At 33.6% G+C, this 16,754-nt stretch overlaps 1 protein-coding gene across 1 annotated transcript; it reads right to left on the minus strand.

Moving 5' to 3' along the window:
- Positions 1–4,544: 4,544 nt before the first annotated feature.
- On the minus strand, positions 4,545–8,142 carry LOC129286374 (uncharacterized). Its single transcript, XM_054922344.1, has 4 exons — positions 7,765–8,142; positions 7,569–7,670; positions 7,340–7,478; positions 4,545–4,594 (listed from the first exon to the last, which is right to left on the minus strand). The coding sequence occupies exons 1-4, from the start codon at positions 8,023–8,025 to the stop codon at positions 4,545–4,547; spliced, it is 552 nt and encodes a 183-aa protein (XP_054778319.1). The 5' UTR covers positions 8,026–8,142.
- Positions 8,143–16,754: the final 8,612 nt, after the last annotated feature.

The raw sequence follows: 16,754 nt of genomic DNA on the forward strand, positions 1-16,754 counted from the left end.
CTTCTAAAGAAAAAAAGTTCAAGGATACAAATCAACCTTAGCCCTAAATTTAATGAAATATTTGGAAGTCATCAAATCCCCCACATCTAAACATTTGCTTGTCCTCTAGCAAAGAAAATCACTTTACAAAATGGATGAAAGAAATTGTAGTGCTTGTTGCAAAGTCAAATGCAATTCAAACTTTTAGGAGCTCAATGTAACCAAAAGCCTTTCTTACCATCCAAAAATATTAGTAAGGCAATTATTTAAGCAAAGATAATTTTCAATAGCTTGTCCCTCACCAGTTAAGTATTTGTTGTTACACTTCGATACTAAGGGTATGACTGGCATGAAATATGAGATAAACTCACATTCCATAAGTCTTAATTATATGAGATTGAGTTAAAGTATCGATAAATAATATATATATATATATATATAATTGTAAGGTTCGAAAAAAAATTAAATATTTTGTAGAAATTTTGGCAGAGTCTCCCTTGTAATTTGACCATTTTAAAATTTATATAATAACAAAACCTGTCAGCCAATACAGCAAAGGAGTTAGCTCCGCACTAGTAGATTATATATCAATAAAATAAAACTAAGATCTAACTATGGTATACATGGAGCACTAAATTATAATCTAATAATACAATATAGTTTTCACCTAAGAGATGATCAAAAGGTGTTTCCGCTATTCAAAAAGCTATGGGGCCTCTCAATGATTAGAGGAGGCATAAGGTCAGTTATAATATTTGAAATCAAAAAAATTTTTGGTGAGTAGCACTCCAATTAGAATTAGAATTAAAATAATTTACAAGATAAAACTAATAAATTTAGTCTAAAATAATTTTATGAAATAATGAAATATATACTTGAATTAACAATAAAGACAAATTCTTTTTCAATAATATAATTATGAAATTAAACAATACTAATAGAACAATATAAATTTATCAAGATTTATACTGCTAATAGAATATAATAATTTCAAGTAATGACACAATTAGGTAAAATGCTTTTAGAGAATTTATAGAAATAATAAATTTTAATTTTAAATTTAAAGGGTTTTATCAGAACGAATAACAAGCGTGGACGCACAATGTATGAGGACAAATAACGAATCAAGCATGGACACGTAGTCCACAAGAGTAGGTAACCAGTCAAGAATGATTGAAAGCTAGGAAACAAGCGTGGCAGGAACTATGAATCAAACGCAGACATGAAGCCACAAAAACAAGCATGAGTATGATGCTTACGAATAACTATCTCTCTATTCCACGTGCATTGGCCATCGCATGGGGTTAGCACCTTCTACAAATACCCTACTAGTTAGGTGTGCTATAGTGCACTAAGGGCTAATGATATTGCTATTAGCATCTAATGTTTTGAACTTAGTTCTCCCTTAGTAAAATCACGTGTGTATGGAGTATGAAAAAAAATTTCAAAAATTTCACTTGCAAGCACTATTCAACTATCATTTTTCATTATCCAAATTTATTATCATTTTTTCATACATGAATGATTGCATAAAATTTTTTGTATCAACATAGAATTAAGTAATTAAATTGTCTTTTATAACTAATATCGTTTATCATACATCTGTTTCAATCATTACTTATTAACAATATAAATTATCAGTAAAATTAACATACTTGCATTAATAAAACAATTATTAGAAAAATAACATTAACAAGAATACAACAACAACAACAACAATAAGCCTTTATCCCACTAGGTGGGGTCGGCTACATGGATTGCAAGACGCCATTGTGCTCTATCATTTATCAAGCTTTTAGGAATATTATTAATTAAGAGATCGCGTTCAACAACTTCCAAGAGTATTCTCTTAGGCCTTCCTCTACCTCTCTTAATCGAACTCAAAGATATATGTTCCACTCTTCTCACTGGTGCCTCCCTTGGTCTTCTTTGTACATGCCCAAACCATCTCAACCGATTTTCTACCATTTTTTCCTCAATAGGTGCCACCCTCACTTTTTCGCATACGTGCTCATTTCGAATTTTATCTTTACGTGTATGTCCGCACATCCATCGTAACATTCTCATCTCTGCTACTCCAACTTTATGCTCTTACTGTCCTGTTAGAGCCCAGCATTCACTACTATATAACATTGCCGGTCTGATAGCAGTGCGATAAAACATTAACAAGAATATTTGTATAATTTATAAATGAATATATTAAAATTTAAATAAAGAGATTTTATAAATACTTTTTTAGAAATTGATTCAAAATGTTACACACTCACCTAAAAGTTTTTCAAGAATTCTAAAGTATGTTTCTCTTAACTTTTCACTTTAATTTTAAATGATGCCCTTAATTTTCTGAAAAAAATCACAATTCTAAAGTTATTTATCAAGTAATTTTCTAAGCACTTAGCGAGCATTTAAATTTAATCTAAATAATATTAAAAATAATATTTTAACTAATTATGTTTCAAATATATTTGAGTTAAACCTTTGACAATTCTCAATTCATCATCATATCTCCTTGTAATCTATTCTCAATTATAAGTCATAATAACTCATGTAAACCATTCTCATGCTTCCTTTAAATTTAATAACATCCCATATAAGCACTCTATGTATTCCTTACTTTTATTTTGGTATTTTAAAATTCCAAAACTTACATATACTCATTCAAGTAATATTTATAATTCTTCTAAGCTTTACTGTAAAAATTTAACAATCTCATTTCTACCAACAAACCTTTCAACCATACCAGTACTATGAGAACATTTACCACTAACTAAATCATGAGGCAATCATCCAAGCAAATTCAATAATTTTTAATATTTAATTTCTTCATCAATCTTAAGCTCAATATTAATAAAATAGCATCCAATATTGTCCAAAACAGCACCTAAATTCTTCATTCAAACATTTTCACAAACACCTTGATGGTATCCAAATTCAACTCACAACAATCATCCAACCATTTAATCAACTTCCAACATTATTTCAATCATCAACATTCAGCCCATGACCAACTTAATATATTGCACATCATCAATTAAAATACAATTCAAATTCCTCAAATTATGACAACAACAATAAGGAATAGGAATGTCATAACTCAGCCAGAGGAGGGGAGGACGATTCGGTGCTGTTATAGAACTTGAAGAGGAAGGAAAACGAAATAACAGCCCACCTCAACAAAACTTAGTGGCAACAAAAAAAAAAACAAAAAAGAATCAGCTCGTGGTCTGCATCGAAGAAGGAGAAAAGAAGAGCTTTCGTCTTCTACATGAACAAGAAAAAGAAACTAGAGATTTTGACCAGCCAACGAAAAGAATCAAGCTACCCTACTCAACACACAAAACATTCAGCAGCTGAAGAGAAAGGTTGAATATGCGTACACACACCTCTTTAGCCATGAAACAGAGCAACAACGGGAAGAGATACAGCAACTCAACACATCAGAAACGAGCAAACAGTAAAAGGAAAGGAACGAACGAATTTCTAGCAGTGGGAAGACAAGCACACGACCAGCAAGATTGAAGCTAATGCAACAGAGAAGAAGAAGAAAATAGAGAACCCTCGCCTCTCTCTCTCATTCACTCTGTTTCGCGTTTACACCGACAATGAAGAAGGAAGAATATGAAATAATAAGCTGATTGGGAAAATGACAAAATAAAACTCAAAGTTTGTTGAGAAAATTATAAAATAAAACCCCACCAGGTTTTTTAATTATTGCTATTATAATATTTTTATAAACAAAAAAAAGAGAACTCTAGTAATTTTCCATATAAGGGAAAATAAAATTAACCTTTAGCTCAAGTAAGATTCAAACTTTAAATTCCCATATATGTAACTTGTGTAAATTCACTAAGCTACTACTAACTTATTTGCTATAACTAAAATAATTAAATAAAATTTCAATAGAGAAGGAAAATCATTTAATTTAAATATTTTTTTGTCATTACATTTTCACTTTAGGCTTAATGTTTTTATTGTAAGATTACCCTTGTTAATTCATACTTAACCACTAACCCTAATGGTAATTAAAGGATTACCCAAAGGAAGTACCATCTCATAAGAAAATAAATCATAAGTTTTCAAAATATTAAAAGTAATAGAAATGGAATTCTAAGTTTTCAAACTTTAAAATATAGTAATAAATCTTTTATAAACCAAAATCAAAGTAAAATATATTCATGAAAGCATGTGATACCAATTTGTTTTCAAAACATTTGCATTTAAGTTGAAAAATAAAATTCAAAAGTAAAGGATGTGCTATAGTTTGTTGCACATGTGCCGCAACATGTTCCTTTTTGTGTTATGTGCTGTGGCTCATTGCACAAAATAACAGCACTGATATTGTCAAATTGATAGCATCTAGCAAAAATTTTTGATGTGCCTCATTCCTCATTTGACATCTGATTAAGGTGATTTAGATGTTCACAGGAAGTTTTTTTAGAGCTCTAGCTAATAGCACTAGTTTCACTCACAAATTATTTTTCAATCAAAAATTGAACACTCATTTGTAACCTCACTCCTTTTTACACTTAAAACACTATTAGGGTGTCCCAAATCACAATTAAATGCTATAAGCTTACAACCACAACAAGACCACACTCAATGGGCTCATAATGACCTGTGCAATACACCACAACATTCCAATAACATATACATCACCCATTCAATGCATAACCCCTTCACTACTACAAAATAAGCTTACAGGAGCGCTTTTTTTTTACCTTAGGGAGCGCTTTTGAAGCGCTCCCGTATCAAGCGCTCCGAAATTTACAAGAGCGCTTTTTTTAAGCACTCCTGTATGTAAGCGATACAGGAGCGCTTTTAGAAAAGCGCTCTCGTAATAGCGCTAGAGTACACGTCATGTACGGGAGCGCTTTATGTAAGAGCGCTCCTGTATGATGCATACCGGAGCGCTCTCTATAGGAGCGCTCCCGTATGCTAACCTTACCGGAGCGCTGCTCCTGTATTCCCCATACGGGAACGCTCTTTATAGGAGCGCTCCCATATGACAACTTACCAGAGCACTCTTTAAAAGAGCGCTCCCGTAAGTTTCTTTACAGGAGCGCTCTTCAAATGAGCGCTCCCGTATATTATATTTATTTTTTTTAAATTAAATTTTTTAAATTTTTCCTTTTAAATATCTTTAATAATGGCAAATCATAATATCAAAAACTAATTTAAAAATAATATCAACATAAAAATTTTATATACAAGAAAAAAATTTGAAACTGATACAACAATTTCAATTTCCAACTAACCTAGTTTAATTTCTAACAAGCCTAACAAATGAAACTATTGTTATTTTTTTAACATTGAAATCTAACTTCCTATCACAAACAGCCAATAATATATTCTGACCATTCTTCAACTAAATCTTCTATTTGCTCCATAGTAAAATGCAAATATCTTGCTCCAACAAAATACTACACAAGATTTGAAAGCAATATATAAGTAATTAACATTATATTAACTTAATTTCAAAGCTTTTGACTTACGTTTTCAGGAATGATCAACTCTTGTTGTGTGATTACTTCTCTCATAAACTTCATAACATAGTATCCACACTCCTAACCTTGTAATTGTGTAGGTACCTATAAAATAATAAAAGATGTCATTTATATGGTAGAAATAAATTCTAACTTAATTTAAAATACTTCAGTGATGAAGTTATATATATGATACAAGTATTTGCTGTCGAAAATCCGGTAGAGTCTCCCCTATAACTTGGAAGTTCCAGAATTTTCCAAAAATTCTACATCAATCCAGAACAACATATTCAGAATAACAAACATAAAATATCAATCAAACAATCATTTAGATATGTACCAACTTGTTTTATTAAGAAAATAATACAAACCTTTATTTTTTTCCAAGAATAAAACTCAACAGGATCAGGTCTTTCGGTGTTTGGAGGGAGACCTTCACCTCCTCGATAACGTGCTACAGCCCTATTATATAATGATTAAGCATACCAAGTAAAAATTAATTATTATAATAAACATATAAAAGGATATAGAACTAAAAACTTACTGATTAAATAATATCCTCATAGATTTGTAGTTCTTAAAGTCACTATCTCTTAATGAATCAAGATAATAAATCATAGGGACGAATGGGTGATACAAACAAGCACCCAATGTTGCCTGAAAAAATAAAATAGTTCATTAACTAAAATATCAACTAAAGTTAAAAATAAACAATAATAACAATTTACCCTGGATTGTGAGGAGCTAAAAATAACATGTTTCTTTTGCCTTTGACTTTGAATGCATCAGTAATCTTTTGAGAATGGTATTCAACACTGTAGGTACTAGTGTTGTGCGGGCTAATAAATGAAAATTTTGTTATCAATGAGCCCGGCACCACAAAAGTATGATATAAGTACCTAAAATGAAAAAAAAAATAGAATCATTCATAACTAAAATTAAATAAATACCACAATAAGTAATAAAATTGAGAAAGTACCTGATGTATAAACTAATTTGTGTTGTTTGTAGCCAATCCTTGGTCAGAATCTCGTTAATATTTTCAACTGCTAATTTTTCGCTAATTATTTCACCATAAATCTCCTTTTCAAATTCTACTTCACGGATCTCATTTTTCAATGTTGTCTGCATAATCATTTCAAGTGCATTTTGATGAGGATATTTCAACTGAGTAGATTCTGTGCTGGTCTTCCTTGCCTTAGTCACAGAGGTAGATCCTTTCGATGGCTTTCCTTTCGCTTTGATTGGCTTCTTTACAACTTCTTTAAATTTTGAGGACTACAAGATGTAAAATGGATTGGTAAGGCCGTAAGAAAACATGAATGATTTTAAAGAACCATCAATTATTATACCTGTAACTTAATGAGCTTTGAAGGCCAAGCCACATAAGTTCCAACGGCATCAAAAATCGTGAATATATCCTCATCTTCTATTTACACTGGCAACTCAGCATCATTTTCTATTGAATAGTTATAGTCACCTTTAAGTGATCAGCAGGCAACGGTCTGGAGTGTATAGTAACACTATTATCATTATACACAGATCCATTGCCACAACACGACAATGTGGTGATTCTAACCATAATTGACATTGAGACTCGCCCTAAAAATTAAAAATTAATATCTTAAAAAAATGTGAAACATAATTTGTGAATAAAGAGAAGATAATAGAAAGAAAAATTATAACCTTAGGAAAGTCTTCTTTAGTATGGAAGGAGCAACTATCTTTATCACTGGGGCTACCTTGTGGCATATTTATAACTCCAATCATTTGCTCAAATCTCTTTTCCATTTGAGATTGAAATTTTTTTTCCATTCTCGCCTCCATTTCTGCCATCCTTGCATTAAAATCATCTTTAGTAAAAATTTTAGACTGACGTCCAAAGTAGGTGCCCTGAAAAATGCCAAATCCAACTCCTCTAACACGACCAGAGACCTCTGGAGCTCCCAATGCCCTACCAAGGACATCCACATGCTCCCCCACATCATCTTGTGATATTGATTGTGATAATGTTTCCTGTTGAACAAATTGTAAACTAATTATTAAGTAAATAATGTAAATAAAGTAATACACTAAAATATTAATACTCACACAATCCTCCTAGACTTTTCGAGTGCGTTCATCAGGTAATTTGCCTTCTTTATCTTCTCGAGCAGTCTTCCAAACAAGAGCTCGAGAAATTGGAGCATTAGGTCCAACTTCTTCCCTCTATTTAAAGAAGATATTAGAATAATTTAAAAATATTTCCTTATATATATATATATATAAGTAATATCAACAGACGATATTAATTGAAACTCACCAAACTATGTTCAATATCTGGATAGCTCTTTCTTCCTGCTCTATATTGAAAAGGAGTACTTGCGGCTCTAGAGCGATTGACCTGGCTGATCTGTTGAAATTCAGGCTGTTGGCGCATTTTAATAAATTCATCCCAATGCTCTTGCTGGATCTCTGGATACATTTTAGGAGGATGAGGATTGAATTCTTCATTTGCATCTTTTAGATGATATGTTGTGAGGGTAGCTCGAAACTTTCTATGAGCATATGCTGCTTTTCTCATGATATAATGCCTATGACTCTCATCCAGGTCAAAAGATATACACAAATCTTCCCATATATTATTTTTTGCTTCTTCAAGCTGTGGGTCATTTTTCTTTCTCCAGTCTGCAATGCAACAGGGAACATAATGACGAGCTAAGACCCTATGTAACTGGCCAACTGAGGAGACTTAACTAATTGGCCCCTATCATTCCAATTTACTGGTAATTTACGACCAGCTGCTCGAGCCCGTATTACTGCTTTCATAACAGTTTTACCCCGTTTAACCTCCTTGAATGCTTCTTCTTCAGTGGGTGGAGCATCACCACTGTTCTCAGGTGGGGTAGCCATATACCTGAAAGGAAAAATGTAAATTTTTAACAACAAAAAAAAAATTAACAACTAAAAATAAATTTTTAACAATTAAAAGGAAATTTAAATAAAGAACTTACAAGTGTTAAAATTTATTTTTTCTTTTTTTGTTTTTTCTTTTGTGTGTTCTACATATCCCTCATCAATCCAAATCCCTTCCGCGTGATCTTCTCTAATATAGAAGGCATTATCCCCAGTTGAAACATCAAATGTCCGTGATGTTCCCATGAAAGGGTCATCCTCAACATTGAAATCTTCATCCTCCTCATTACCCACTATTTTATTTGTTAAAAGAACAATCGACCAATTTTTATGCACTGGATCTGACACATAAAACACTTGTCGAGCTTGTGATGCCAAAATGAATGGTTCATCTTTATGAGCCACCTTATTAAGATCTACTTGAATAAAACCTAACTCGTCAATTCGAAAGCCGTTTTTATTGTCAACCCACGTGCAACAAAAGACAGGTTCGCGAAACTTGATATAATCCAATTCCCAAATGTGCTCTATAATCCAAAATATGACATCATTGCATAGATTGGATTCTTGTCTTTAAAACTAGAGACATGCATTGATTGAGCTTTAAGCGTTACACCACTATTCTGCATAGTGCTCCGAGCATCTTGACTTTTCGTATAAAATGTAAAGTCATTAATTACATAACCTGTATAAGAAAATACTTCAAATCCAGGACCCCTAGCCAAAAACCTCAACCTTTCTGATGGGTGAGACTCCTCAGAGATGCGAGATCTAAACCAATATATAAAGTGCCGGTTGTGATATGTTGCTAGCCATGTTTCATTTTTACCTTTATTCTGACTCTTAACTATTGCCTTGTGTTCGTTGATATATGGTTGAACTTCCTCAGTGTTGTGTAAAACATACAAGTGAACTTGCTCCCATTGTGTCTTGTCTATGCTAATGAGTTTCTTCCCAATGATTCCACCCTATTCACCTGTGGTGTCTTTTGTGTACTTTGGCAACCCAATGGCATCCACATTAGAGAGATATCCAGTACATAATTCAACTGCTTCTTCCATGATGTACCTCTCAACAATACACCCCTCTGGGCCGACTTCGATTTTTTACATATCCTTTTAATACTTTCAAGTAACGCTCTACTGGGTACATCCATCTCAAATAAGCGGGGCCACATAACTTTATCTCTCTAACTAAGTGAAATGATAAATAAACCATGATGTCGAAGAACGAAGGCAGAAAATACATTTCCAGCTCGCTTAAAATCTTAGCTATTTCATGTTCTAGCTTTGGCAATTTTTTCGGGTCAATCACCTTGCTACAAATTGCCTTAAAGAAGAAACAAAATCTAATAATCGTGGCTCGCACCTTCTTCGGCAAAATGGATCGTATACCAACCGGCAATAAATTTTCCATGATGACATGACAATCATGAGTCTTGAGACCTACTAGTTTGAGGTCTTTCATGGATACGAGGCTACTTACATTTGAAGAATATCCTTCTGGCACTTTAACTTCATGCAAGAATTCACAGAAAGCTAATTTTTCCTTTCTAGACAAGGTGTGAGCTGCTGGAGGTAAAAAAGTGCGTTTTCCCTTCCTCTCTGGTGCCAACTCTTCTCTTAACCCCATGCTAATCAAATCCATCCTTGCATTAATTCCGTCTTTACTCTTTCCTGAAATGTGGAGTAATGTGCCAACAAGACTATCGCAGACATTCTTTTCAATGTGCATTGCATCTAGGAAATGCCTAACATCTAGGGTCTTCCAGTATGGTAGCTCAAAGAATAGGGACTTTTTTTTCCAACCATTCTTAACAATCTTACTTGCAAATGGTTTTCCAAATTCAATATTTAAATCTTTGACCTTTTCAAAAAGCTGCTCACCAGTTAATGGCATGGGAACTCTACCCTTCTCCGGGTGGCCATTAAAGGCCTTCTTCAGTCGTCGGTAATGATGTGTTTGCGGCAAAAATCATCAATGACCAATAAAGACATTCTTCCTACAATGTTCCAACCGCACTGAACATGTGTGCTCCTCACATATTGGACATGCATCTCGTCCTTTGATACTGTATCCTGATAAATTGCCATAGGCAGGAAAGTCATTTATGGTGCCAAACAACATTGCTCGCAGGATGAAATGTTCTTCTCTATACCCATCATAAACTTCCACACCTGTCTCCCACAAAATCTTCAGATCTTCAATCAGAGGAGCTAAGTACACATCTATATCATTTCCTGGTTGTTGAGGCCCAGAAATCAACAATGACAGCATCATAAATTTGCGCTTCATGCACAATGCTGGAGCGAGATTGTAGATCATCAAAATAACCAGCCATGTACTATGAGTACTACTTTGCATGCCATGTGGGTTCATTCCGTCAGTGGCTAGTGCAAGGCGTAAGTTTCTATCTTCAACCCCAAACTCAAGGTATATAAGATCAAACTTTTTCCATTGAGGAGAATCTGCAGGGTGCCGTAGCTTGCCATCCTTAATTCTCTCATTAGCATGCCATGTTAAGTGTTTAGCATCTTCTGCAATGCTATATAGGCGTCTAAATCTTGGTATGATTGGAAAATACCACAATGCCTTCGCTGGGCTACATCCATTTCTTTTGTACCGTGATGCATCATATTTTGGACACTTATCTAAAGTTGAATACTCTTTCTGAAAGAGGACACAATCATTTAGACATGCATGTATCTTCTCATAGCTCATCCCAATAGAACAGAGCACTTTTTTAGCTTCGTAAGTATTAGGTGGAAGCTCGTTGTACTCAGGTAACATTTCATATAAGAGTTCAAGCAAATCCGTGAAACTTTTATCGCTCCATCCATTCGCTGCTTTTAGGTTGTATAGTTTCAAAATAACTGATAGTTTTGTGAATTTTTTACAACCGGGGTATAATGGTTTATCAGCATCACTCTTCAATCTCTCAAACATCTCAGGACAGTCTCTAAGATCCTCTTCAATCACATCAATCATTTCATCAAGACGGTCAACATCATATATCCCACTATCACGATCAAATGTTGAGTAGCTCGCACTATCCCTCCAATCACTTGCATTATTCCTTCTCTCCCCATGCATGGTCCAACAAGTATAAGTTGGATCAATCCCATTACATATTAAATGATCTTTCAATTCTATTGGCTTTACTCTTTTTCCATAGCAACATTTCAAACAAGGACATATGACTCCATGGGGGTCTTGATCACGACAAAATGCAAATTCAATGAATTCATCTACACCATCCCAATATTCTCTAGATAGTCGATTAGCCAACATCCACTTACGATCCATGTCACTAATATGATTACCAAAATTCAATAAACAAAAGACTTAGATTCTATAAAAAAAAAAAAATTCAACAGCATCTTCCTTAAAAGAACAATCTCTCAAATGATCAAACAATCAAATTTCACAACACAATATATCTAAACTAAATAAATCAATTCATCCAAATAAAAATTTAGTACCATAATGTATCTAAATTCTGTCAATCAATTGTAATTTAATTAATAACAATAATCTCCCATAAAAGTATATTTCATAAATAAAATAAAAATGTTCAAGTAGTTTCCTCAACTTTAATCTAAATTATCAACTACAATACTCCATAATTTTAATATAAATAACTTCAATTCATATATTTTCTATAATATTTATTATTAAAAAAATATTTAAAATTTATTCTCAAATATATATAAATTAATTATTAAAAAAAATACCTTCAAAGTGTAGTCTTCACGGCAGCAGCGACGTCGATTCCTCTGCTGTACAGCAGCGACGTACAGCGGCAACGGAGGTCTTCACGGCGTCCCTTCCTCCGGTGTACAGCAGCAGCACAGATCTGCAACAGCAATACAGATCTAAAACAGAGATGTAAATCTGGAACAGCAAACAGCAGACAGCAAATAGCAAACAGCAAAATAGATGGATGGTGATCTGCAACAGCAATACAGATCTGGAACAGAGATGCAGATCTGGAATAGCAGAACAGATGGAGGCATAGCAACGGCGACGCAGAGACCAGGCAGCGACGGCACGGCGGCGGTGACGCGGAGACCAGACAGCGACGCGATGCAGAGATCGGACAGCGACGGCGACTGCGATGCGGAGACGGATGGCGACGGTGACACAGGGGAGGACGGTGACAGCGGCGGCGGTGGCGACGCAGGGGAGGACGGCGACAGTGACGGCAATGCGGCACAGAAACAAAGAGAGATGCGCGACACAGAGAAGGAATGAGAGGCAACAAAAGAGAGAGAGGTGTGAAAGAAACTAAATGGAGAAAAGAAAACTGACGGATGGATATAAGAGTGGAAAGACTCTTCTGGAGCGCTCATTATGGAGCGCTCCGGAAGAGCTTCTTCCGGAGCGCTCTACGAAGAGCGCTCCGGAAGAGCGCTTGTTTCGGAGCGCTCTTCGTCGAGCACTCCGGAAGACTTATCTCTTCCGGAGCGCTCGAAGAAGAGAGCTTCGGAAGATGCGCTCCGGAAGAGCGATCAGGAGCGCTCGTCGAAGAGCGATCAGGAGCGCTCGTCGAAGAGCGATCCGGAAGGTTTTCTTGTAGAGCGCTCTTCAGCGAGCGCTCCCGAAGAGCTATCTTCCGGAGCGCTTAAGTACGAGCACTCCCGAAGGTATTTTTAAATTTTTTGTCATATTTATATATATATTAATTAGGTGCGTTATCTTATTGTAAAGCCTGACATACAAGAGTGCTTATTTAGAAAAGCGCTCCAGTAAATTCCGCATTCACATTTTGGAGCGCTTTTTAAATAAGCGCTCCTAAATACCCGCTCCTAAAGATATATTTTGTAGTAGTGCTTAATCTCAAAAATAGATAGGGGAGTTGATTTCACATAAATCATTCCATAATTCTTCATAAACATCTATTTACACATTTTCTACCTTGCACTAGTGTTTTGGCCATTTTCAAATACTCAAAAACATAATACATATGGCTTAAAACACAAAATACAATTTCCAATATCAACATTAACTAGTGCAAGTAAATCAAAATGATATGCACTCTTAGTTGGCATTATCAAATTAAAATACACATAATAAATTAAAATAGAGGCCTACAAATTAGGAACCAAATGTCCTAGGCCTCTGGTGTGTTTCTGCTATCCTAGCTCAAGCTACTCTTGTAAATATTAAAAAGAGAATGGTGAGTACAACTACTTAGTAACTAAGGTACATTTTACTATACTAATGCATGTCAATTAATTACATAATTGCAAGTGACAATTAAGACAATGTCACATTATTCCACAAGTCTAGCCAATCATATAGCTATCAACATGTGAATCATTAAACATATCTCACAAGGGTCACAATAATATTAATTATGTGCCTTTAATAGCATTATGCAATGCCACAATAATAACAACCATATGACTATGGTATGATATGCATGATCCATTTCATCTTTATATCCTTCTAATACCTTCGACATAAAATCGTGAGCTATTTTGAAGGATTCATCCATGTGATTGAGTACCCAAGCCTTTCATTTATGAGGAGCTGCTTAGCCAAGGTTACTACACTTATTAGTGGATAATGATTTTTTCCAAATCTCACACTATAGGGTGTCATACTTCTAAGCCAAACTTCCTCATTAACCAAGTAGAACTAGTTAGATTCAAGTCCTTCATTAAATAAGTTGAGAAATACCTCATAGAATAAGTAGGATAATATATAGATATAAAGGCAAGCTGTCAAGCTCCAAATAGCAACTGTACCATGTGAATTTTAGATCTCTACTCCTCCCTTTAGGTAAACTCCTACCACATATGATCATGTAATGCCTAAATGATTAACTCATAGCATGCATCTAATCATCATAACTTGCATGCAATATGTCATCATCATTTTCACCATAACACAGTTATTATATACTTCACACCATAACTTAGCACATAACTATACACTTACTAACAATCTTCTTCACATAACTCCACATAACAAAGGCTATTCATTCATAGGCTCACAGAAGCAAGCTTACCATTTACTCTAAGGCTATAAAGATGTATAATGACATAAGGAAGACGTGGTGGTGGCATGGTATGAAGCGTGATGTAATTGAGTTTGTCTTAAAGTGCTTGACATGTCAAAAAGTCAAGATTGAATGCTAGAAACCTCTTGGATTGCTACAGCCATTAGAGATTCTTATTGTACATAGAATGTATATTAATATTATATAATAGGTGGTGCAATTATTGCCTTCCAAGAATAGTGTGTTAAATGAAGGAATGTTTTGATTTTATATTTGATGATCATTGCATGATTGTCAATTTGGTTAACTAATGAAGATTGAAAAATTATTTTATCTTTTTCCAAGATTTAAAATGTGAATAATTGAACATAGTGACATTATTTTATTTCTTGTTCAATTAAAATCGTTTATGAAAAACTCTAGTGTGCCTTTGCTTCCCTTCCGTGCACATTATTATTTATGCATTGACTAAGTCACTGGTAGACTCACTCCTCTTTTGATAATTTTTTTCAAGTAAGGCTACTATTAAAGCTCCTTATGATGAGATAGCATTCCTAGCACAGATTACATCCAAGAATCTTTTACTGCCAAATCCACATCATAGAATCCATTGTCATAGTTTGTATTTGATAGTATGATTTGTTTGATTTTCATGTGTTAGATGAAATTTTAACTTCTTGTGCTTGTTTTATTTTAATTTGGACAAGATGATATTGAAAAAAAAACCAAGAAGAAGAATGTGTCATAAACTTGATATATTGAGTGCTACTATTGTTTTGGCCTATCTAATTTGATGAAATTTTAAATGCTTATATGCTTTGCCTCCTTCATACTCGCTTTAATTGAAATTGTTCACCTTTAGACTTTAGATGGTGAAAGTTATTCTTGAGAAGAAAAAGGTGTCTAGGAGCAAGTTGCATTAAATGACAAATCATTTATTTGCATTAGAGTTTAAACTTTTATGTTACATTTATGATTTGGATGTTTGTAATTTGTGCTTTAGGATATTCATGTTTTGTGAGGACTAAATCAGTAATTTTCTTCTTTTTTTTTTGTTGGTAAAGGTAGAGGGGTATTTTGATATTTTAAGGTATAAACACATTTCTAAGTTATTAAATTAATAAAGGAAAATGTTGATGACCCATTTGTCAAAATATCTTTTGTTGAGTCCTACACTGAGTATTAATTTCCTAAAATTCTTATATTAGCTTGTTGTAGATCATAGTGTTTTTATGATTGGGTTGTTGTTTGTGTTATCTAATGCAATCATTTACTTTTCTTTTCTTTTCTTTCTTTTAAAAGGGAATGTAGTCTGCGCAATATGACATCTTTATTATGATAATATTGTAATATCATTTGGGTTTATGTCCTTTCACATGCTACAATATTTCTAGAACATTTACCTCAAAAATAAAAATCATTGAGACATTTAATGCTATTCATAAATCTTGTTGTGACTAGCATTAAATGTCTCAATGATTTATTTTGATAAACTCATGGTTGTGGCCTTGTAAGTTGAATATTTGAATGTGACATGCAAAATGAATAAAAAAATTGAAGTTTACTAACAAGTAATTAGTTATGCATCAATTTAATGGACTTTGGCATGGTTGACTTTATTTTCATTATTCTTCTCGTGTTTTTATCTTCTCATTGTCATGTTTTCAACAAATTAGGAGGGTTTAAATTACTGCATTACTTTCCCAAGAGTACTTCTTTTAATGTATAGGAGAATTTTAGCCTCAAAGAAGATATGACTTTAATAAGTATTTATAGTCACAAATAGATGATTTCATTCTTTTTAATTTGTCAAGAACAAAGGCTTCATATTAGGGAGTCACTAGTGGAGAAACTAGATAACATGCTATTTCAAATATGGATATATGTTTGGTATAGGCATTATGAGGTTCTAGTTATGTTCTCATGATGTAGCTACAAAGATCCCAATAGCTCTAATAGTATTGATAGATTAAGTGTTTAAGCCAATGTTTAATCATTCAGACTATATTGATCATTAATATTTAATGGTCCTAGAGCAAGGAGGAGTATAAGCACCTCAAAAAGTTATATTGCAAACTTTGAGAAAACATTAATTGAATACTAAAAGATTTGAAGTCTAACTAAAATCTTATAGCTTTAGTGTGACACATTATTCAATTATAGGGTTAGCAAGCACTTGAGGAAGGGTTAACTCAAACTTGCTATACTAATATTAGTTGTCTTAGTCATATTGATGAGATATACCAAATATTTGCTTTTTTTTTTTAAATCTTAAATTAGATAGACAAGAAAATGGATGAAAACTTGGTAGATGGGTACAAGGGAATATTTTTTCTTAGTGAAGAGATTATCTAACATTAATATTGGTATTGACTTACAGCCTCCCATAA

The sequence above is a fragment of the Prosopis cineraria genome, unplaced genomic scaffold (genome assembly GCF_029017545.1).
Source record: "Prosopis cineraria cultivar Desert tree isolate PC_DT_omini unplaced genomic scaffold, ASM2901754v1 PC11, whole genome shotgun sequence".
Lineage (NCBI taxonomy): Eukaryota > Viridiplantae > Streptophyta > Magnoliopsida > Fabales > Fabaceae > Prosopis > Prosopis cineraria.

Coding starts and splice junctions, on each gene's coding strand:
- LOC129286374 (XM_054922344.1), bottom strand. CDS start 8,025: ATGAGAAAAGCAGCATATGCTCATAGAAAGTTTCGAGCTACCCTCACA. Junction 7,671..7,764: donor CAGATATTGAACATAGTTTG/GTGAGTTTCAAT, acceptor TTCTTTAAATAG/AGGGAAGAAGTTGGACCTAA. Junction 4,595..7,339: donor TCAGGGCACCTACTTTGGAC/GTCAGTCTAAAA, acceptor TGTATTGCACAG/GTCATTATGAGCCCATTGAG.